Source organism: Phaenicophaeus curvirostris, unplaced genomic scaffold (genome assembly GCF_032191515.1).
Source record: "Phaenicophaeus curvirostris isolate KB17595 unplaced genomic scaffold, BPBGC_Pcur_1.0 scaffold_389, whole genome shotgun sequence".
NCBI lineage: Eukaryota > Metazoa > Chordata > Aves > Cuculiformes > Cuculidae > Phaenicophaeus > Phaenicophaeus curvirostris.
The window spans coordinates 23,475-45,553 of record NW_027206982.1 but is presented as its reverse complement, the minus strand read 5'-3'; the positions used below and the strand labels follow the sequence as shown (position 1 = coordinate 45,553).

Below are 22,079 nucleotides of genomic sequence, written 5' to 3'. Positions count from 1 at the left end.
GGTGTAAGAGGGAATTTTGGGAGAGATGAGAAGGGATTTGGGGGTGGGGTGGAGGGAGGGGAATTTTGGGGGTGACCCCCCCCCATTTTCCCCTCCCAAGAACGAGGGGTTCCGGGTGCGGCGGCGCCGGGTGCGGCGGCTGCGGCGCAAGGAGAAGGAGAAGACGCTGCGGGCGGACGAGCTGCTCCCCACCGCGCCCCCCGACACCCGCCGCGACTTCGGATCCAGGTCGGGGGGGGCTGGGGGGCGCTTGGGGGGGCTGGGGGCCATTTGGGGGGGCTTTGGGGGTCCTAGGGGTCACCTAGGGGTGATCAGAGGGGGGGTCTGGGGGTCCCATGGGCGCTTGGGGGGGCTTTGGGGGTCCTAGGGGTCACCTAGGGGTGATTAGAGGGGGGGTCTGGGGGTCCCATGGGTGCTGGGGGGGCCCCAAAGGGTTCTAAGGGGCAGTTCTGGGTGATTAGAGGGGGGTCTGGGGGTCCCATGGGCGCTTGGGGGGGCTTTGGGGGTCCTAGGAGTCACCTAGGGGTGATTAGAGGGGGGTTCTGGGGGTCCCATGGGTGCTGGGGGGGCTTTGGGGGTCCTAGGGGTCACCTAGGGGTGATTAGAGGGGGGGTCTGGGGGTCCCATGGGCGCTTGGGGGGGCTTTGGGGGTCCTAGGGGTCACCTAGGGGTGGTTAGAGGGGGGTCTGGGGGTCCCATGGGTGCTGGGGGGGCTTTGGGGGTCCTAGGGGTCACCTAGGGGTGGTTAGAGGGGGGTTCTGGGGGTCCCATGGGTGCTGGGGGGGGGTCAGAGGATTCTAGGGGGCACCTATGGGTGCCGATGGCAGCACTGACACCCCCCCCCCCCCACCATTGCCCCCCCAGGACTCGAGGCCGCGGGCGCCGCGAGGAGGAGGAGGAGGATGAGGAGGGGGGAGCTGGGGAGGGGGCTGAGGGAGGGGAGGGGGCAGAGGGGGAGGAGGCGGCGCCCCCCCCAGGGCCCCCCCCGGCCCCCCCCTCCGACGACACCCGCCTGGAGAGCATGGACATCAGCAGCGACGGTGGGGGGGGCACTTGGGGGGCGGGGGGGGGGCACTTGGGGGGCTGGGGGGCAGTTATGGGGTGGGGGGGCACCTATAGGTGGGAATTTAGGGGGTTGGGGGGGCAGCTATGGGGCAGGGGGGCACCTATAGGTGGGAATATAGGGGTCTGGGGGGCAGGGGGCACCTATAGGTGGGAATTTAGGGGGTTGGGGGGCAGTTATGGGGCGGGGGGGCACCTATAGGTGGGAATTTAGGGGGCTGGGGGGGCAGATATGGGGCAGGGGGGCACCTATAGGTGGGAATTTAGGGGGCTGGGGGTGTGGGGGGGGCAGTTATGGGGTAGGGGGGCACCTATAGGTGGGAATTTAGGGGGCTGGGGGGTGGGGGGGCACCTATAGGTGGGAATTTAGGGGGCTGGGTGTGTGGGGGGGGCAGTTATGGGGTGGGGGGGCACCTATAGGTGGGAATTTAGGGGGCTGGGGGGTGGGGGGGCACCTATAGGTGGGAATTTAGGGGGCTGGGGGGTGGGGGGGCACCTATAGGTGGGAATTTAGGGGGCTGGGTGTGTGGGGGGGGCAGTTATGGGGTGGGGGGGCACCTATAGGTGGGAATTTAGGGGTCTGGGGGGCGGGGGGGGCAGTTATGGGGCAGGGGGGGCACCTATAGGTGGGAATTTGGGGTCCAGGGGAGCTTGTGTGGCATCTGTGGGGCAGGAGCAGGGGTTATGGGGCAGGAGCAGGTGCTGTGGGGCAGGGGGGGGGCTCTGTGGGGTGCTGACCCCCCCCCCCCCCCAAATGGCAGAAGCGGGGGGCTCCCCGGGGTCCCCCGCGGCGCTGGAGGAGGACGAGGCCGAGCGGGAGCTGCAGCAGCAGCTGGAACGGGGGCGGCGCCTGCGGCAGCTGCAGCTCCTGCGACAGACGCCCCCCGACAAGGTGGGGACCCCCCCGGGACACCCCAAAACTCCAGGGACCCCCCCCCCCTGCAGCGCCCCCAAACCCAAGGGACCCCCCTGGAGCACCCCCAAACCCCAGGGACTCCCCCCCTGCAGCACCCCAAAACCTGTGGGGACCACCTCCAAACCCCAGGGACCCCCCTGCGGCACCCCAAAACGCAAGGGACCCCCCCCTAAACCCGAGGGACTCCCCCCTAAACCCTAGGTACCCCCCTGCAGCACCCTAAACCCCAGGGACCCCCCCCAAACCCCAGGGACCCCCTTGCAGCACCCCAAACCCAAGGGACCTCCCCTAAACCCCAGGGACCCCCCTGCAGTGCCCCCAAACCCCAAGGACCCTCTCCTGCAGCACCCCCAAACCTGTGGGGACCCCCCCCCAACCCCAGGGACCCCCCCCCCGACCCCAGGGACCTCCCTGCAGCACCCTAAAACCCCAGGGACCCCCCCCAAACCCCAGGGACGCCCCTGCAGCACCCCCAAACCTGTGGGGACCCCCCCAAACCCCAGGGACCCCCCTGCAGCACCCCAAAACCTGTGGGGACCAGACCCCAGGGACCCCCGTGCAGCACCCCCAAAACCCCAAAGACTCCCCCACCCAAGTCTCAGGGACCCCCCCTCAAACCCCAGGGGCCCCCCCAAACCTGAGGGACCAACCTATGGTGCCCCAAAACCTTAGGGACACCCCAAACACCCCAAAACCTTGGGATTCCCCCCCCCCCGAAGTCATAGGACCCCCCCTCAGCACCCAAAAACCTTAGAGAGCCCCCAAAAATCTTAGGACCCCCCCCAGCACCCCAAAACCTGTGAGATGGGGGGGGGGTTGTGTTGAGGGGGCTTTTGGGGGGTGGAGGTGGTTTTAGGGCGTCTTTTTGGGGGGCTCTTTGGTGCTGGGGGGGCTTCTGAGAGGGTCTGGAGTCTTTTGGGGGGGTCTCTGGTTCTTGGGGGTGGTTTGGGGGGGTCCTTGGTGTTGGGGGGGGCTTTTCAGAGGGTTTGGGGTCTTTTTGGGGGGGTCTTCGGTTCTTGGAGGGGTTTTGGGGGTGATTTGGGGGGGTCCTTGGTGCTGGGGGGGCTTTTGGGGGGGTGGTAGTGGTTTTGGGGGGTCTTTTTGGGGGGGTCTTTGGTTCTTGGGGGGGTTCTGGGGATGACTTGGGGGGATCTTTTGGGGCTGGGGGGGCTTTTGGGGGGGTGGAAGTGGTTTTGGGGGGCTTTTTGGGGGGGTCCTTGGTGTTGGGGGGGCTTTTCAGAGGGTTTCAGGTCTTTTTTGGGGGGGGTCTCTGGTTCTTGGGGGTGATTTGGGGGGGGTCTTCGGTTCTTGGAGGGGTTTTGGGGGTGATTTGGGGGGGTCCTTGGTGCTGGGAGGGGTTTTGGGGGAGGGTGGAGGAATTTTGGGGGGGTCTTGTGGGGTGGTTTTTGAGAGGGTCTGGGGTCTTTTTGGGGGGGTCTCTGGTTCTTGGGGGTGATTTGGGGGGGGCTTTGGTGTTGGGGGGCTGATTTGGGGGGGTCTTTTGGGGAGGGGGCTGTTTATTTGAGGGGTTTTGGGAGGGTCTGGGGTCTGTTTTGGGGGGGGGGGTTGGTGCTGAGGGGCTTTTTATGATTTGGAAGTGGGGTTTAGGGGGGGTCACCCCAACTTGTCCCCCCCCCCAGGTGCTGGAGCGAGTTCGGGGTGCGGGGGGGGCGCCGGGGCCGGACCCCCGGGCGGGCGCCATCGTCTTCAACGCCACCTCGGAATTCTGCCGGACGCTGGGGGAGATCCCGACCTACGGGCTGGCCGGGAACCGCGAGGAGCAGGAGGAGCTGCTGGTGGGGGGGGGGGCACGAAAATGGGGGGGCTGGGGGGGAAATGGGGGGTCTCGAGGGGGGAAAAGGGGGTCCTGAGCTCCGGAGTCGATGGGAATTGGGATGAGATTGGGGGTTGGGGGGGGATATAGGGGGGCTGAGGGGTAAATTGAGGGGCTGCGGGGAGGAATAAAGGGTTTAGGGGTGAAATTGGGGGGCTGGGGGGGGAAATAAAGGGTTTAGGGGGGAAGTGGGGGGGTTTGGGGGTGAACTGGGGGGGCAAATGGGGTCCTGAGCTCCGGAGTTGATGGGAATTGGGAGGAGGTTGGGGGCTGGGGGGGGAATAAAGGGTTTGGGGGGGAAATTGGGGGGCTGGGGGGGGGAAATAAAGGGTTTAGGGGTGAAATGGGGGGGCTGGGGGGGAAATGGGGGCGTCTGGGGGGGAAATGGGGGGTCTCGAGGGGGGAAAAGGGGGTTCTGAGCTCCGGAGTCGATGGGAATCAGGAGGAGATTGGGGGCTGGGGGGGGAAATGGGGGGCTGGGGGGTGGAAATAAAGGGTTTAGGGGTGAAATTGGGGGGCTGGGGGGGAAATAAAGGGTTTAGGGGTGAAGTGGGGGGGCTGGGGGGAGAAATAAAGGGTTTAGGGGTGAAATGGGGGGGCTGGGGGGGAAATGGGGGGTCCTGAGCTCCGGAGTCGATGGGAATCGGGATGAGATTGGGGTTTGGGGGGAGAAATAGGGGGGCTGGGGGATAAATTGGGGGCCTGGGGGAGGAAATAAAGGGTTTAGGGATGAAATGGGGGGGGGGGAGGGAAATGGGGGGGCTGGGGGGGGGGAAATAAGGGGTTTGGGGGGGAAAATGGGGTCCTGAGCTATGGAATCAATGGGAATCGGGAGGAGATTGGGGGCTGGGCGGGGAAACTGGGGGGGCTAGGGGAGGAAATAAAGGGTTTAGGGGTGAAATGGGGGGGCTGGGGGGGAAATGGGGGGTCTCGAGGGGGGAAAAGGGGGTCCTGAGCTCCGGAGTCGATGGGAATTGGGAGGAGATTGGGGGCTGGGGGTGAAAATTGGGGGGCTGGGGGGGGAAATAAAGGGTTTAGGGGTGAAATTGGGGGGCTGGGGGGGAAAATAAAGGGTTTGGGGGGACGTGGGGGGGTTTGGGGGTGAACTGGAGGGGAAAATGGGGTCCTGAGCTCCGGAGTTGATGGGAATTGGGAGGAGGTTGGGGTTTGGGGGGGAAATAGGGGGTCTGGGGGGGGAAATAAAGGGTTTGGGGGGGAAATAAGGGGTTTGGGGGTGAAAATGGGGGGGCTGGGGGGGAAAAGGGGGCGTCTGGGGGGGAAATGGGGGGTCTCGAGGGGGGAAAAGGGGGTTCTGAGCTCCGGGGTCGATGGGAATCGGGAGGAGATTGGGGGCTGGGGGGGGGAATAAAGGGTTTAGGGGTGAAATGGGGGGGGGTGGGAGGGAAATGGGGGGGCTGTGGGGGGGAAATAAGGGGTTTGGGGGGGAAAATGGGGTCCTGAGCTATGGAATCAATGGGAATCGGGAGGAGATTGGGGTTTGGGGGGGAAATGGGGGTGCTGGGGGGGGTGGATTAGGGGGAATGGGGGTGACATGGGGGGTTTGGGGGAGAAAAGGGGGGAGTTGGGGTTGAAAAGTGGGGGGTCTGGGGGGAAACGGGGGGTTTAGGAGTAAAACAGGGGGGGTTGGGGCCAAAAGAGAGGGGTTATGGGTGAAAAGGGGGGGTTTGGGGGGGGGAAAGGGGGGTTTTAGGGGTGAAATGGGGGGGTTTGGGTGGGGCAAAGAGTGATGAGGGGCCGGGGGGGGCAAAGTGGGGGTCACTTTGGGGGTTTTTAAGGCATCAATGTGGGGGGCAGGGGGTGTTTTTGGGGTTCGGGGCGGGGGGCTGGTGTCACCGTGCCCCCCCTTGCCCCCCAACTCTAGGCCCTGGAGCGTGCGGGGCGCCCCTCGCCCCCCGGCCCCCCCGACCCCGAGGGCGACGAGAACGTGGGCTGGAGCAGCGTCAACCTGGCCGAGGAGCGGCAGCACCCCGAGGTGGGACCCCAAAAACAGGGACCCCCTGCTCTAAAAACCAGGGACACCCCCTGCACCCCAAAAATGGGGACCCCCTGCTCTAAAAACCAGGGACAACCCCCTGCACCCCAAAAACGGAGACCCCCTGCTCTAAAAACCAGGGACACCCCCCTCACCCCAAAAACGGGGACCCCCTGCTCTAAAAACCAGGGACACCCCCCCCACCCCAAAAATGGGGACCCTCTGCTCTAAAAACCAGGGACACCCCCCTCACCCCAAAAACGGGGACCCCCTGCTCTAAAAACCAGGGACACCCCCCCCGCCCCAAAAACGGGGACCCTCTGCACCCCAAAAACGGGGACCCCCTGCTCTAAAAACCAGGGACACCCCCCCCGCCCCAAAAACGGGGACCCTCTGCACCCCAAAAACGGGGACCCCCTGCTCTAAAACCCAGGGACACCCCTCCCACCCCAAAAACGGGGACCCCCTGCTCTAAAAACCAGGGACACCCCCACCCCCCAAAAACGGGGATCCCCTGCTCTAAACACCAGGGACACCCCCTGCACCCCAAAAACGGGGACCCCCCCACCCCAAAAACGGGGACCCCCTGCTCTAAAAACTGGGGACACCACCCCAAAAATGGGGACCCCCTGCTCTAAAAACCAGGGACCCCCCCAAACTGGTGACCCCCCCACCCAAAAATGGGGACCCCCCCTCAAATTGGGGATCCTCCTGAAACTGGGGACCCCCCTTCTCCAAACTGGGGACACCCCCAAAACTGGGAGCCTTCCCAAAATGGAGACCCCACCCCAAAACTGGGGACCCCCCCGAAACTGGGGACCCCCCCCCACCCCAAAACCAGAGGACCCCAAACTAGAGAGCCCCCAAACTGGGCACCCCAAAACTCAGGGGGACCCTGAACCAGCCCCCCCGAACTGGGAACTCTCAAACTGGGGGAGCCCCCAAACTGGGCACCCCAAAACTCGGGGGGACCCCAAACCGGGAGCCCCAAAACTCGGGGGGACCCTGAACCAGCCCCCCCAAACTGGGAACTCTCAAACTGGGGAAGGCCCCAAATTGGGGCACCCCAAAACTGGGGGAGACCCTGAACCAGCACCCCCAAAATTGGGAACTCTCAAACTGGGGGAGCCCCCAAACTGGGCACCCCAAAACTCGGGGGGACCCCAAACCAGGAGCCCCAAAACTTAGGGAGACCCTGAACCAGCCCCCCCAAACTGGGAACTCTCAAACTGGGGGGGACCCCAAATTGGGAGCCCCAAAACTGAGCACCCCAAAACTACAGGAGACCCCAAACTGAGAATTCGCAAGCTAGGGAGCCCCCAAACCAGGGGGACCCCAAAACTGGGGGAGACCCTGAACCAGCCCCCCCAAACTGGGAGCTCTCAAACTGGGGGAGCCCCCAAACTGGGAGCCCCAAAACTGAGCACCCCAAAACTACAGGAGACCCCGAACTGAGAATTTACCAGCTAGGGGGACCCCAAAACTGGGGGGTGCCTCCTCTGAACCCCCATTTTCTGTCCCCCCCCAGTTCTCGGCCTCCTCCACCACCATCCTTGACGAGGAGCCGATCGTTAACCGGGGGCTGGCGGCCGCGCTGCTGCTCTGCCAGAACAAAGGTGGGGGGGGCCCTATAGGGGGGGTCTGGGGGCCCTATAGGAGGTTTGGGGTCCCTATGGGGCAATTTGGGGTTCCTACGGGGCGATTTGGGGTTCCTATGTGGAGGTTTGGGGTCCATATGGGGTGATTTTGGGTCCCTATAGGGTATTTGGGGTCCCTATGGGGGGATTTGGGGTTCTTATGGAGAGATTTAGGGTCCCTTCGGGGGATTTGGGGTGCCTATAGAGAGATTTGGGGTCCCTATAGGGGATCTGGGGTCCCTATGGGGGGATCTGGGGTCCCTAAGGGGGGATTTGGGGTCCCTATGTGGAGGTTTGGGGTCCCTATGGGGTGATTTTGGGTCCGTATAGGGGGTCTGGGGTCCTTACGGGGCAATGTGGGGTCCCTAAGGGGGGATTTGGGGTCCCTATAGGGGGTCTAGGGTCCCTATGGGGCAATGTGGGGTCCCTAAGGGGGGATTTGGGGTCCCTATAGGGGCTCTGGGGTCCCTATGGGGGGATTTGATGTCCCTATGTGGAGGTTTGGGGACCCTATGGGGTGATTTTGGGTCCCTATAGGGGGTCTGGGGTCCCTATGGGGGGATTTGAGGTCCCTCTGGGGGATTTGGGGTGCCTATAGAGGGATTTGGGGTCCCTGTGAGGAGATTTGGGGTCCCTATGGGGGTGTTTATGGTCCCTACGGGGGAATTTGGGGTCTTTATGGGGGTCTGGAGTCTCTGTAGGGATGTTTCGGGTCCCTATGGAGTGATTTGGGGTCCCTATGGGGGAATTTGGGGTCCCTATAGGGGGATTTGAGGTCTTAATGGGAGCTTTATGGTCCCTGTAGGGGGGTCTGGAGACCCCATGGGGGTCTGGGGTGCCTATGGGAGGATTTGGGGTCACTATAGGAGGTCTGGGGTTCCTGGGGGGACGTTATGGTCCCTATGGGGGAATTTGGGGTCCTGTGGGGGAATTTGGGGTCACTATGGGGGGTCTGGGGTCCCTATGGGGAGGCTTGGGGTGCCTAGGGGGTCCCTATGGATGATTTAGGGTCCCTATGGGGAGGTTTGGGGACCCTAGAGGGGGATTTGGGGATGTTTGGGGCTCTTATGGGGGGATCTGGGGTGTCTGTGGGTCGTTATAAGGTACCTATAGGGTGCTATAGGGTATCTATGGGTTATTACGCGTTGCTATAGGGTGTCTATGGGGCACTATGGAGTGCTATAGGATGTCTGTGGGGCCCTATAGAGTATCTACTTCTTGTTGTGGGTCACTGTAGGTTATCTATGGGTCACTGTGGGGTGCGTATGGGTGCTATGGGTCACTATAGGGTACGTATGGGTCACTATGAGTGTTTGTGGGTTGCTATAGGGTATCTATGGGTTGCTATAGGTTATCTATGAGTCACTAGGAGCGCCTGTAGGTTGTTATAGGGTATCTGTGGGTCACTGTAGGGTATGTATGGGTTACTATGAGTGTCTGTGGGTTGCTATAGGGTATCTGTGGGTCACTATAGGTTATCTGTGGGTTACTATGAGTGTCTGTGGGTTGCTATAGGGTATCTGTGGGTCACTATAGGTTATCTGTGGGTCACTATGAGTGTCTGTGGCTTGCTATAGGGTATCTGTGGGTCACTATAGGTTATCTGTGGGTCACTGTGAGGGTCTGTGGGTTGCTATAGGGTATCTGTGGGTCACTATAGGTTATCTGTGGGTCACTGTGAGTGTCTGTGGCTTGCTATAGGGTATCTGTGGGTCACTATAGGTTATCTGTGGGTCACTGTGAGTGTCTGTGGCTTGCTATAGGGTATCTGTGGGTCGCTATAGGTTATCTAGGGGTCACTATAGGGTATGTATGGGTCACTAGGAGTGTCTGTGGGTTGCTATAGGGTATCTGTGGGTCACTGTGGGGTGTGTATGGGTGCTATGGGTCACTATGGTGTACGTATGGGTCGCTATGAGTGTCTGTGGGTTGCTATAGGGTATCTATGGGTCGCTATAGGTTATTTATGCGTCACTAGGAGTGTCTGTGGGTTGCTATAGGGTATCTGTGGGTCACTATAGGTTATCTGTGGGTCACTATGAGTGTCTGTGGGTTGCTATAGGGTATCTATGGGTTGCTATAGGTTATCTATGGGTCACTGTGAGCGTCTGTGGGTTGCTATAGGGTATCTGTGGGTCACTATAGGTTATCTGTGGGTCACTGTAGGGTACCTATGGGTCACTATGGGTTATGTATAGGTTGCTGTGGATCACTGTAGGGTATCTATGGGTCACTCTAGGTTATCTGTAGGTCGCTGTGGGTCGCTGTAGGGTATCTATGGGTCCCTATAGGGTCCCTATGGGGTGGCCGTGGGTCACTCTAGGGCTGGCTGTCCCCCCCCAGGGCTGCTGGAGACGACGGTGCAGAAGGTGGCGCGGGTGAAGGCCCCCAACAAGTCGCTGCCCTCGGCCGTTTACTGCATCGAGGACAAGATGTGGGTCACCTCCCGGCCCCCGGGGCCCCACGTCCCCATAGCCACGTCCCTGATGTCCCTGTGTCCCCATATCCACGTCCCTGATGTCCCCACGTCCCCATATCCACGTCCCTGATGTCCCCACGTCCCTATCTCCACGTCCCTGATGTCCCCACGTCCCTATCTCCACGTCCCTGATGTCCCAATGTCCCCATCTCCACATCCCTGATGTCCCCGTGTCCCCATCTCCACATCCCTGATGTCCCTGTGTCCCCATATCCACGTCCCTGATGACCCCACGTCCCCATATCCACGTCCCTGATGTCCCCACGTCCCCATCTCCACATCCCTGATGTCCCTGTGTCCCCATCTCCACGTCCCTGATGTCCCTGTGTCCCCATATCCACATCCCTGATGTCCCAATGTCCCCATCTCCACATCCCTGATGTCCCCACGTCCCCATCTCCACGTCCCTGATGTCCCTGTGTCCCCATCTCCACGTCCCTGATGTCCCCATGTCCCCGTATCCACGTCCCTGATGTCCCTGTGTCCCCGTATCCACGTCCCTGGTGTCCCTGTGTCCCCATCTCCACATCCCTGATGTCCCCACGTCCCCATCTCCACGTCCCTGATGTCCCCACGCCCCCATCTCCACGTCCCTGATGTCCCCACGTCCCCATATCCACATCCCTGATGTCCCAATGTCCCCATAGCCACGTCCCTGATGTCCCAATGTCCCCATATCCATGTCTTTGATGTCCCCATGTCCCCATAGCCACGTCCCTGATGTCCCCACGTCCCCATCTTCACGTCCCTGATATCCCAATGTCTCCATCTCCAAGTCCCTGATGTCCCCACGTCCCTGATGTCCCCGTGTCCCCGTCCCCACGTCCCTGATGTCCCCGATGTCCCCGTGTCCCCGCTCTCAGGGCCATCGATGACAAGTACTCGCGGCGCGAGGAGTATCGCGGCTTCACGCAGGATTTCAAGGAGAAGGAGGGTTACCGGCCCGACGTCAAGATCGAGTACGTCGACGAGACCGGCCGCAAGCTCACGCCCAAGGAGGTGGGGACGCTGGGGACAGGCCAGGGGGTGTCCCCAACCCCCCGCAGTGTCCCCTCACGCCCCCCCGTGTCCCCTCCCCATGTCCCCAGGCCTTCCGGCAGCTCTCGCACCGCTTCCACGGGAAGGGCTCGGGGAAGATGAAGACGGAGCGGAGGATGAAGAAGTTGGATGAGGAGGCGGTGAGGAGCAGTTTTGGGGGTCCTGGGGGCTTTTCGGGGTCCCCCCCGGTCCCATTTTGGGGTTTCAGCCTGGTTTTTAGGTCCCTCAGCCCAGTTCTGCGGGTCCTGGGGGCTTTTTGGGGTCCCCACCAGTCCTATTTTGGGGTTTCAGCCTGGGTTTTGGATCCCTCAGCCCAGTTCTGGGGCTCCTGGGAGCCTTTTGGGGTCCCCCTCATCACCTCTGTGCACCTTAGATCCCATTTTGGGGGTCCTGGGGGCTTTTCGGGGTCCCCTCCAGTCCTATTTTGGGGTTTCAGCCTGGGTTTGGGTCCCTCAGCTCAGCGTTGCGGGTCCTGGGGGCTTTTTGGGGTCCCCCTGATCACCTCTGTGCACCTTAGATCCCGTTTTGGGGGTCCTGGGGGCTTTTTGGGGTCTTCCTCATCATCACTGTGCACCTTAGATCCTGTTTTGGGGGTCCTGGGGGCTTTTCGGGGTCCCCCCCGGTCCCATTTTGGGGTTTCAGCTTGGTTTTTAGGTCACTCAGCCCAGTTTTGGGGGTCCTGGGGGCTTTTTGGGGTCCCCACCAGTCCTATTTTGGGGTTTCAGCCTGGGTTTGGGTCCCTCAGCTCAGTGTTGGGGGTCCTGGGGGCTTTTTGGGGTCCCCCCCGGTCCCATTTTGGGGTTTCAGCCTGGGTTTTGGGTCCCTCAGCCCAGTTCTGGGGCTCCTGGGAGCCTTTTGGGGTCCCCCTCATCACCTCTGTGCACCTTAGATCCCATTTTGGGGGTCCTGGGGGCTTTTCGGGGTCCCCTCCAGTCCTATTTTGGGGTTTCAGCCTGGGTTTGGGTCCCTCAGCTCAGCGTTGGGGGTCCTGGGGGCTTTTTGGGGTCCCCACCAGTCCCATTTTGGGGTTTCAGCCTGGGTTTTAGGTCCCTCAGCCCAGTTTTGGGGATGCTGGGGGCTTTTCGGGGTCCCCCCTGTTCCCATTTTGGGGTTCCAGGCCAGTTTTGGGGTCCCTCAGCACAGTTTTCGGGGTCCTGGGGGCTTTTTGGGGTCCCCTCTCATCATCACTGTGCCCTTTGAATCCAGTTTTGGGGGTCCTGGGGGCTTTTTGGGGTCCCCCAGCCCAGTTTTGGGGCTCTTGGGAGGTTTTTGGGGTTCCCCCAGTCCCATTTTGGGATTCCAGGCCAGTTTTGGGGTCCCCTAGCCCAGTTTTGGGGGTTGTGGGGGCTTTTTGGGGTCACCCCCAGTCCCATTTTGGAGTTCCAGCCCAATTTGGGGTCCCTCAACCCAGTTCTGGGGGTCCTGGGTGCTTTTTGGGGTCCCCCCGGTTCCATTTTGGGGTTCCAGCCCCGTTTTGGGGTCCCCCAGCTGAGTTCTGGGGCTCCGAGGAGCCTTTTGGGGTCCCTTCTGGTCCCATTTGGGGTTCCAGCCCCGTTTTGGGGTTCCTCAGCCCCATTCTGGGGTCCCCAAAGCCTTCTGTGAGGTCTCTCTGATTTCTGGGGGGGCTTTTCTGACCCCCTTCCATATTTTGGGGTCCCCCCCATATTTTGGGGTCCCTCATCTCATTTTGGGGTCCCCCCAGCCCCGTTTTGGGGTCCCCAAAGCCTTTTATGGCTCCTCCTGTATCTCTCCAACTCAATTTTATTTTGGGGTCCCCCAGCCTGGTTTTTGGGGTCCCCCTCGTTCCACTGGGGGGGTTCCCCGCAATTTTGGGGTCCCCTCTCCTCAAATTTGGGGTCCCCACCCCGCGGGGGGGGCCCTGAACCCCAATTTTACCCTCAGTTTTGGGGTCCCCCCCCCGTTGTTCATCCCCAGCTCCCTCCGCAGGGTTTGGGGGGGGGGGGGTTGGGGTCTCTCTGGTTTCTGGGGGGGCTGCTCTGACCCTCCCCCCTATATTTTGGGGTCCCCCCGATATTTTTGGGGTCCCCCCTATATTTCGGGGTCCCCCCCGCAGCTGCTGAAGCGCATGAGCTCGTCGGACACGCCGCTGGGGACGGTCGCCCTGCTCACCGAGAAGCAGAAGGCGCAGAAGACGCCGTACATCGTCCTGAGCGGCAGCGGGAAGAGCATGAACGCGTGAGGGCACTGGGGGCACTGGGGGGACTGGGGGGCACTGGGAGGGACTGGGGGGCACTGGGAGGGGAGTGGGGGGCACTGGGGGGAACTGGGAGGAACTGGGGGGCACTGGGAGGGACTGGGAGGGGAGTGGGGGGCACGGGGAGGGACTGGGAGGGACTGGGAGGGGACTAAGGAGAGCTGGGAGCAAGTTGAAGGGGAGCAGGGGGGACTGGGAGGGGAGTAGGGGGCACTGGGAAGGACTGGGAGGGGACTGGGGGGCACTGGGAGGCACTGGGAGGGGCTAGGGGGAGCTGGGAGGGACTGGGAGGGGAGTGGGAGGGACTGGGAGGGGAGTGGGAGGGACTGGGAGGGGAGTGGGAGGGACTGGGAGAGGAGTTGGGGATACTGGGATGGACTGGGAGGGGAGAGGGGGGCACTGGGAGGGACTGGGAGGAGAGTGGGGGGAGCTGGGAGTGAGTTGAAGGGGAGCGGGGGGCACTGGGAGGGGGAATGGGGGAACTGAGAGGGGAGTGGGGGGTGCTGGGAGTGACTGGGAGGAGAGTGGGGGGCACTGGGAGGAACTGGGAAGGGAATGGGGGGCACTGGGAGTGATTGGGAGGGGAGTGGGAGGCACTGGGGGGGACTGGGAGGGGAGTGGGAAGAAGTGGGAGTGGAATGGCGAGTGCTGGGAGGGGAGTGGGAGGAACTGGGAGGCACTGGGAGGGGGTTGGGGGGGATTGGGAGGCGCTGAGGGGCACTGGGAGGAGAGGGGGGGGAACTGGGAGGGGAGTGGGGGGGAGTGGGAGGGGAGTGGGGGGAACTGGGAGCGAGTTGAAGGGGACTGGGGGGCACTGGGAGGGACTGGGAAGGGAGTGAGGGGCACTGGGAGGGGAGTGGGGGGCACTGGGAGCAGAGTGGGGGGCACTGGGAGGGGATTGAGGGGAACTGGGAAGGGAATGGGGGTGACTGGGAGGCACCGAGTGGCACTGGGAGGGAACTGGGAGCACTGGGAGGGGAGTGAGGGGAACTGGGGGGGGAGACTGGGAGGGAACTGGGAGAACAGGGAGGGAACTGGGAGGGAACTGGGTGAACTGGGAAGCACCGGGAAGGGAACGGGGGGAACTGGGAAGAGAGGAGGAGGGACTGGGAGGGGAGCGGGTGGCACTGGGAGCACTGGGATGAACGGGGATGAACGGGGAGCACTGGTTTCCCGCAGGAACACGATCACCAAGTGAGGGCGCGGCGCGGGCCCCAATAAAAAGGCCTTTGGGGACGAGGAGCCGTGTCCTGGCGTGTCACACACGTGTGGGGCCACCACCCCCCCCCCCCCAGCGCCCTCGTCACGCGTGTCCCCGCGCGTCACGCGTGGTCGGTGCCACCAAAGCCCTTTATTGGGGGGCGGGGGGGGCCCCCGTGGCCCCCGAGTCCTCGTCACGCGTGTCCCCTGAGGCCTCGGCCCCCGAGTCCTCGTCACGCATGTCGTCGTCATCGTCGTCAGGCGTGTCCTCGTCGTCCCCCTCGTCACACGTGTCCTCGTCGTCCCCCTCGTCACAAGGGGCCCCCCCGGCCCGGTTGGTGTTGACGAAGAGCTCCTCGTCCCCCGCGGGGGGGCGGCTGGGGGGACACGGGGGACACACGTGTCAGGGTGGGGACACGGGGTGACACGCGTGTTGGGGGGACACAAGGGACATGCCCGTCAGGGTGGGGACACAAGGTGACGTGTGTCAGGGTGAGGGCATGGGGGACATGCGTGTTGAGGGGACACAGGGGCACGTGTGTCGGTGGGGACGTGTGTCACGGTGGGGACACGGGGGGACACATGTCAGGGTGGGGACACCAGGTGACACGTCTCAGGGTGGGGACACGAGGGGACACACATGTCAGGGGACATGGGGGGACACGTGTTGAGGGGACACAGGGGACACGTGCTGGGGGGACATGGGGGACACACATGTCAGGGTGGGGACATGGACACACGTGTCAGGGTGGGGACACAGAGGGACACGTGTTGAGGGGACACGGGGGACACACGTGTCAGAGTGGGGACATGGGGGACATGAGGGACATGCCTGCCAGAGTGGGGACACAGGGTGACACACCTGTCGGGGGGACATGGGGGGACACGTGTGTCAGGGTGGGGACACAGTGACACGCATGTCATGGGGACACGGGTGACACGGGGTCAGGGTGGGGACACGGGGGACACGTGTCATGGGGACAGGGTGACACACATGTCAGGGGACACACGTGTCAGACATGGGGTGACACAAGTCAGGGAACGTGTCAGGGTGGGGACATGGGGGGTGACAAGCGTGTCAGGAGGCACATGGGGTGACACGCATGTCAAGGTGGGGACACTGGGTGACACATGTCAGGGTGGGGACACGGGGTGACACACGTTTAGGGGACACGGGGGACACGTGTGTCAGTGGGGACACGAGTGACATACATGTTGGGGGGACATGGGGTGACACATGTCGGGGGGACACGGGGACATGCGTGTCAGGGTGGGGACACGGGGGAACGTGTGTGTTGGGGACACGGGGTGACAGGCATGTCAGGGGGACACGTGGCATGGGGGACACAGGGTGATGTGTTGGGGACACGGGGTGACACACGTGTCAGGTTGGGGACAGGGGGCGACACGCGTGTCACGGGGTCTCACGGGGTCATGTCGGGACACAGGGTGGGGACACAGTGACACGTGTGTTGGGGGGTCACAAAGGACATGGGGGACACGGAGTGACACGTGTGTCATGGGGGACACAGGGTGGGGACACGGGGTGACACGCGTGATGTCGGGTGGGTCAGAAGGGGACGTGAGGTGACACGAGTGTCATGGGGCCACAGAGTGGGGACATGGGGTGACACGTGTGTCACGGGGGCAGGTGGGGGACGGGGGGACACGGAGTGACACGTGTGTCGGGGTCACAAGGGGACACGTGGGGACACAGAGTGACACAAGTCGCAGGGTCACGTGGGGACACGGGGTGACGCGTGTCATGGAGTCACAAGGGGACATGAGGTGACACGGGGGTCGTGGGGACACAGTGACGTGTGTTGGGGTGACACACATGGCTTGGGGGGGGGTCACAAGGGGACACGGGGTGACACATGTTGTGGGGTCACGTGGGGACACAAGGTGGGGACACAGGGTGACACGCATGTCGTGGGGGGGTCAGGAGGGGACACGAGGTGACGTGTAAGTCAGGGTGGGGACACAAGGTGACACGTGTCATGGGGTCACACGGGGACAGGGTGACCCACAGTGACACGGGGTGTTGGGGGGACACAGGGTGGGCCTCGGGGTGACACGGGGGGGGAACATGAGGTGACATGCGTGTCAGAGTCACGTGGGGACACGGGGTAACACGCGTCGTGGGGTCACGTGGGGACACAGGATGACATGGGGGTCACGTGGGGACACGAGTGTCATGGGGAGACACGAGTGTCATGGGGTCACGTGGGGACATGGGGGACACGTGTGTCACGGGGGGACAGGGTGACACAAGTGTCACGGGGTCACGTGGGGACACGAGTGTCATGGGGTCACATTGGGACACGGTGACACATGTGTCACAGGGACACAAGGGGACACGAGTGTCATGGGGACACGGGGTGACACGAGTGTCACGGGGACACGGGGTGACACGTGTGTCATGGGGCCACGTGGGGACACAAGTGTCATGGGGTCACATGGGGACATGGGGGGACACGTGTCATGGGGTCACGTGGGGACGTGGGGACACGAGTGTCATGGGGTCACATGGGGACACGGTGACACGTGTCACAGGGGACACGAGTGTCATGGGGTCACGTGGGGACACGAGTGTCACGGGGTCACGTGGGGACGTGGGGACACGAGTGTCACAGGGGTCACGTGGGGACACGGGGTGACACATGTCGTGGGGTCACGTGGGGACACAGGATGACATGGGGGTCACGTGGGGACACGAGTGTCATGGGGTCACGTGGGGACACGAGTGTCATGGGGAGACACGAGTGTCATGGGGTCACGTGGGGACATGGGGGACACGTGTGTCATGGGGGGACAGGGTGACACGAGTGTCACGGGGTCACGTGGGGACACGAGTGTCATGGGATCACATTGGGACACAGTGACACACGTGTCACAGGGACACGGGGACACGAGTGTCATGGGGTCACGGGGTGACACGTGTGTCATGGGGTCACGTGGGGACATGGGGGACACGTGTCATGGGGTCACGTGGGGACGTGGGGACACGAGTGTCATGGGGTCACATGGGGACACGGTGACACGTGTCACAGGGGACACGAGTGTCATGGGGTCACGTGGGGACACGAGTGTCACGGGGTCACGTGGGGACGTGGGGACACGAGTGTCACAGGGGTCACGTGGGGACACAGGGTGACACGTGTGTCATGGGGTCACGTGGGGACACGGGGTGACACATGTCATGGGGTCCCCCTCCCTTCTCCCCCCCCTTTTACCCCCCTGGTTTCTCTTCTCTCGTTAACACCCCTTCTAATTACCCCCCCAACACCCCCATCCTTAATTAGCACCCCTTTAATTACCCCCCCATAATTATTGCCTCCCCAAGCCCAACTCCCATAATTACCCCCCAAAATACCCCTCCACCCATTGTTACCCCCCCTTTTCCATTTCTCCCCCCCCTCCTAATTACCCCTTTTCATTATACGCCCCTTTAATTACCCCCACTCATTATAATCCCACTAATTACCCCCTTTAATTACCCCCCTCACCTCTCCGGGCTCCTCGGCCGCTCGGGGAGGGCGAAGGCTTCGGGCCTGGGGGGGGGGGGAAAGGGGGGGGGGGGGGGTCACAGGGTTTGGGGGGGACGGGGGGGCGGCTTTTACCCCCTGGGGGGGTAGATTTGCCCCTGGGGGGGTAATTTGCCCCATGGAGGGGTCAAGTTGCCCCCTGGGGGGGTAGATTTGCCCCTGGGGGGGGCAGTTCCATACCAGACACTGTGGATTTGGGGGGGGGACAGTGGATTTTAGACCCTCCTGGGGCTTTTGGGGAGGAGAATTGCCCCCTGGGTGGTGAAATTTACCCCCGTGGGGAGTTGTTTTGCCCCTGGGGGGGTAGATTTGCCCCTTTGGGGGGTAGATTTGCCCCTCGGGGGGGTGTTTTGCCCCATGGGGGGGTCAATTCTCCAGCAGAGACTGTGGATTTGGGGGGGGGGGACAGTGGATTTTGGACCCTCCTGGGGCTTTTGGGGAGCAGAATTGCCCCCTGGGTGGTGACATTTGCCCCCGGGGGGGGTAGATTTGCCCCTGGGGGGGTAGATTTGCCCCCGGGGGGGGTAGATTCAGTACCAGAGGCCGCGGCGCCGCAGGCAGCGGATGTGGGGGGGCAGCAGGACGAGGCTGATCTCGGCTTTGACCTTGTCGCCCTCGGCGATCGGATCCACCAGCACGAAGTCACCTGCGGGGGACACGGGGGGGGTGACAAAGTGGCTCTGGGGGGTCACACGGGGACAAGGGGGGGACAGGGGGGTGACAAAGTGGCTCTGGGGGGTGACACGGGGACAAGGGGGGGACAGGGGGTGACAAAGTGGCTCTGGGGGGTCACACAGGGACAATGGGGGGACGGGGGGGGTGACAAAGTGGCTCTGGGGGGTCACATGGGGACAAGGGGGGACAGGGGGGTGACAAAGTGGCTCTGGGGGGTGACACGGGAACAATGGGGGGACAGGGGGGTGACAAAGTGGCTCTGGGGGGTCACACGGGGACAAGGGGGGGACAGGGGGGTGACAAAGTGGCTCTGGGGGGTGACACGGGGACAAGGGGGGGACGGGGGGTGACAAAGTGGCTCTGGGGGGTCACACGGGAACAATGGGGGGACGGGGGGTGACAAAGTGGCTCTGGGGGGTCACACGGGGACAAGGGGGTGACAGGGGGGTGACAAGGGCATATAAGGCTCACAACGGGGGGACAAAGTGGCTCTGAGAGGGAACAGGGTGACAATGGAGCAATGGGGGGCGGCACGAGGGTGACAATAGGGTGACCAGAGGATAGGAGGGTGACAAGGGGGTGACAAAGTGGCTTGGGGGCATCACACGGTGACAACGGGGTGACAAGGGGGTGACAGCGGCATAGGAAGGTGACAAGGGGGTGACAAAGTGGCTCTGAGAGGGGACAATAAGGTGGCAGGGGGTGACAAAGTGGCTCTGAGAGGGTGACAGGGTGACAATGGGGGATGGGGGGTGACAGGAGGGTGACAATAGGGTGACAAAGAGATAAAAAGGTGACAAGGGGGTGACAAAGTGGCTCTGAGAGGAGACAGAAAGGTGACAATAAGGTGAGAAAAAGATAGAAAGGTGACAACAAGGGGACAGCGAGGTGACAAAGAGCCTGTGGGGGTGGCAGTGAGTGACACGGCGGGTAGGAGGGCGACAAGGGGGTGACAAAGCCGCTCTGGGGGGTCACACGGTGACAACGGGGGGATGGGGGTGAGAGAAAGGTGACACAAGGGTGACAAAGTGGTTGTTGGGGGTGACATGGGGACAACGGGGTGACAAATTGGCTGAGGGGGGACAGGGGGGTGACAACAGGGTGACAGCGGGGTAGGAGGGTGACAAAGTGGCTCGGGGGGGTCACATGGTGACAACGGGGTGACAGGAAGGTGACAAAGAGATAGAAGAGTGACAAGAGGGATGACAAAGTGGCTTCTGGGGGGTAACAGGGTGGCAGGAGGGTGACAATAAGGTGACAAAGAGATAAGAAAGTGACAACAAGGGAACAGCGAGGTGACAAGAAGCCTGTGGGGGTGACAGTGAGATGACAAGAGGGTAAGAGAGGGACAAGGGGGTGACAAAGTGATTTTGAGGGGGACAGAGTGGCCATAAGGTGGCAGGGGGTGACAACAGGGTGACAACGGGGCTGGGGGGGGGGGGCAGGGTGACAACGGAGCGATGGGGGGTGACACGAGGGTGACAGGAGACGCCAGAGCGATTCGGGGGGGGGCAGGGTGGCAGCGGGGGGTGACAACAGGGAGAGAAGGAGGTGACAGGGGGCCCTGTGGGGTGACCAGGGGGGGTGACAGGGGGGTGTCACCTCTCTTGATCCAGACGTGGCGCCGGAAGCGGGGGGGCATGCTGGCCAGGAACCGCCCCCCCTCGGCCGTCTCCACCGCGTGCAGGTTGTTCCCCGGCGTCCCCAGCACCTTTGGGGACACGGCAGGGGACGTCAGGGCCACACACCCCCCCCCCCCGAGTGTCCCCTTGGTCCCCTCCCCCACCCCCGGGCTCCTCTCAAGGCCGTGACCCCCCCCACACCTTCCCCCAGTGGCTTTGTCTCTGTGTCCCCTTTTTTCTCTCTGTCCCCTCAGCGTCCCCAAGTGTCCCCGTGCCCCCTCGGTGACCCCCTGTCCCCTCACTGTGTCCCCCCCCACCTCCCTCTAGCCCCTCCCCCCGCCTGTGTCCCCTACGTCCCCAGAGCCCCCTCAGGGCCCTCCACGGTCCCCCCCCCCCTCCACCCCCAGGTGTCCCCCTGTCCCCTTCCCCCTCCCCCCCAGTGTCCCCCTGTCCCCTTCCCCTCCCCCCCAGTGTCCCCCATGTCCCCTTCCCCCTCCCCCCCAGTGTCCCCCATGTCCCCCTGTCCCCCCATGTCCCCTTCCCCCTCCCCCCCAGTGTCCCCCCTGTCCCCTTCCCCCTCCCACCCAGAGTCCCCCTGTCCCCCCATGTCCCCTTCCCCCTCCCCCCCAGTGTCCCCCATGTCCCCCAGTGTCCCCCCTGTCCCCTTCCCCCTCCCACCCAGTGTCCCCCCCATGTCCCCTTCCCCCTCCCTCCAGTGTCCCCCTGTCCCCCCCTGTCCCCTTCCCCCTCCCCCCAGTGTCCCCCCTGTCCCCTTCCCCCTCCCACCCAGTGTCCCCCTGTCCCCCCATGTCCCCTTCCCCCTCCCCCCAGTGTCCCCATGTCCCCCTGTCCCCCATGTCCCCATCCCCACCATGTCCCCCTGTCCCCTCATGTCCCCCCATGTCCCCATCCCCCCCCCATGCCCCCATCCCCCCCCCATGCCCTCATTCCCCCCCATGTCCCCATTCCCCCCCCCATGTCCCCCTGTCCCCCCCCCCACCCTCACGACGCTCTGTCCGGGCCCGGGGGTCACGTGCTCCTCCAGCAGCTCCCGCACCACGTGCTTCCGCTTGGTGGCGCGCGACATCTTGGGGGGGGGGGGAAGGGGGGGGAGTAGAATAAATGATGGGGGGGGGGTTACTCCTCCCACCGCCCCCCCCACCCAAAAATAAAGCGGCTCCAGAGCCGCCCCCCCCCCCCCTCACTTCCCCCCCAGCCCCGCTCACCCCGCGCCGCCGCTTCCGGGTGGGCAGGAAGGGGCGGGGCTTAGGCTGGGGAGGCCACGCCCCCTTGGTTTTTTCCGCCCAAAACGGAAGCCACGCCCCCTTGTTGATCCCGACCAATGGGAATCCACGCTGCTTTCCCGCCCACGCGGAGGCCACGCCCCCTCCTTTCCCGCCCAATGAGAGGCCACGCCCCCTAGTTCCCGCCCACACTGAGGCCACGCCCCTTAAAGGGGTGGGGGGCACCTAAGGGGGATATGGGGGGGTAGGGGGGTATCTAAACGGGTGGGGTGGGGGCACCTAGGGGTGATTAGGGGGCTCGGGGGGGGCTCTGAGGGGGGGTTGGGGGCACCTAGGGGTGATTGGGGGGGTTGGGGGGCATCTAAAGGGGTTGGGGGGCACCTAAGGGTGATTGGGGGGGTTGGGGGGCATCTAAAGGGGTTGGGGGGCACCTAAGGGTGATTGGGGGGGTTGGGGGGCATCTAAAGGGGTTGGGGGGGCACCTGAGGGTGATTGGGGGGGGTTGGGGGGGCATATAAAGGGGTTGGGGGGGCACCTAAGGGTGATTGGGGGGGTTGGGGGGCACCTAAAGGGGTTGGGGGGGCACCTAAGGGTGATTGGGGGTTCGGGGGGCATC

At 63.3% G+C, this 22,079-nt stretch overlaps 2 protein-coding genes across 2 annotated transcripts in view; one reads left to right on the top strand and one right to left on the bottom strand.

The window, feature by feature from the left end:
• The window catches only part of SART1 (spliceosome associated factor 1, recruiter of U4/U6.U5 tri-snRNP), a 53,625-nt gene extending 39,209 nt beyond the window's left edge, over positions 1-14,416 (top strand). Inside the window, exons 10-20 of the mRNA XM_069882894.1 lie at positions 101-228; positions 865-1,040; positions 1,824-1,954; positions 3,619-3,774; positions 5,695-5,805; positions 7,334-7,421; positions 9,786-9,876; positions 10,785-10,920; positions 11,010-11,099; positions 13,034-13,155; positions 14,354-14,416. Of these exons, the coding sequence (XP_069738995.1) occupies positions 101-228; positions 865-1,040; positions 1,824-1,954; positions 3,619-3,774; positions 5,695-5,805; positions 7,334-7,421; positions 9,786-9,876; positions 10,785-10,920; positions 11,010-11,099; positions 13,034-13,155; positions 14,354-14,372 (1,248 nt within the window). The 3' untranslated portion in view covers positions 14,373-14,416. The remainder of the gene's footprint in view (positions 1-100; positions 229-864; positions 1,041-1,823; positions 1,955-3,618; positions 3,775-5,694; positions 5,806-7,333; positions 7,422-9,785; positions 9,877-10,784; positions 10,921-11,009; positions 11,100-13,033; positions 13,156-14,353) is intronic.
• A 90-nt stretch (positions 14,417-14,506) lies between these two features.
• On the bottom strand, positions 14,507-21,538 carry EIF1AD (eukaryotic translation initiation factor 1A domain containing). The gene is made up of 6 exons (XM_069882895.1): positions 21,446-21,538; positions 21,220-21,306; positions 20,200-20,308; positions 18,460-18,568; positions 17,884-17,928; positions 14,507-14,751 (listed from the first exon to the last, which is right to left on the bottom strand). Exons 2-6 carry the CDS (start codon positions 21,304-21,306, stop codon positions 14,526-14,528), a joined length of 576 nt encoding a protein of 191 aa, XP_069738996.1. The 5' UTR covers positions 21,446-21,538; the 3' UTR covers positions 14,507-14,525.
• Positions 21,539-22,079: the final 541 nt, after the last annotated feature.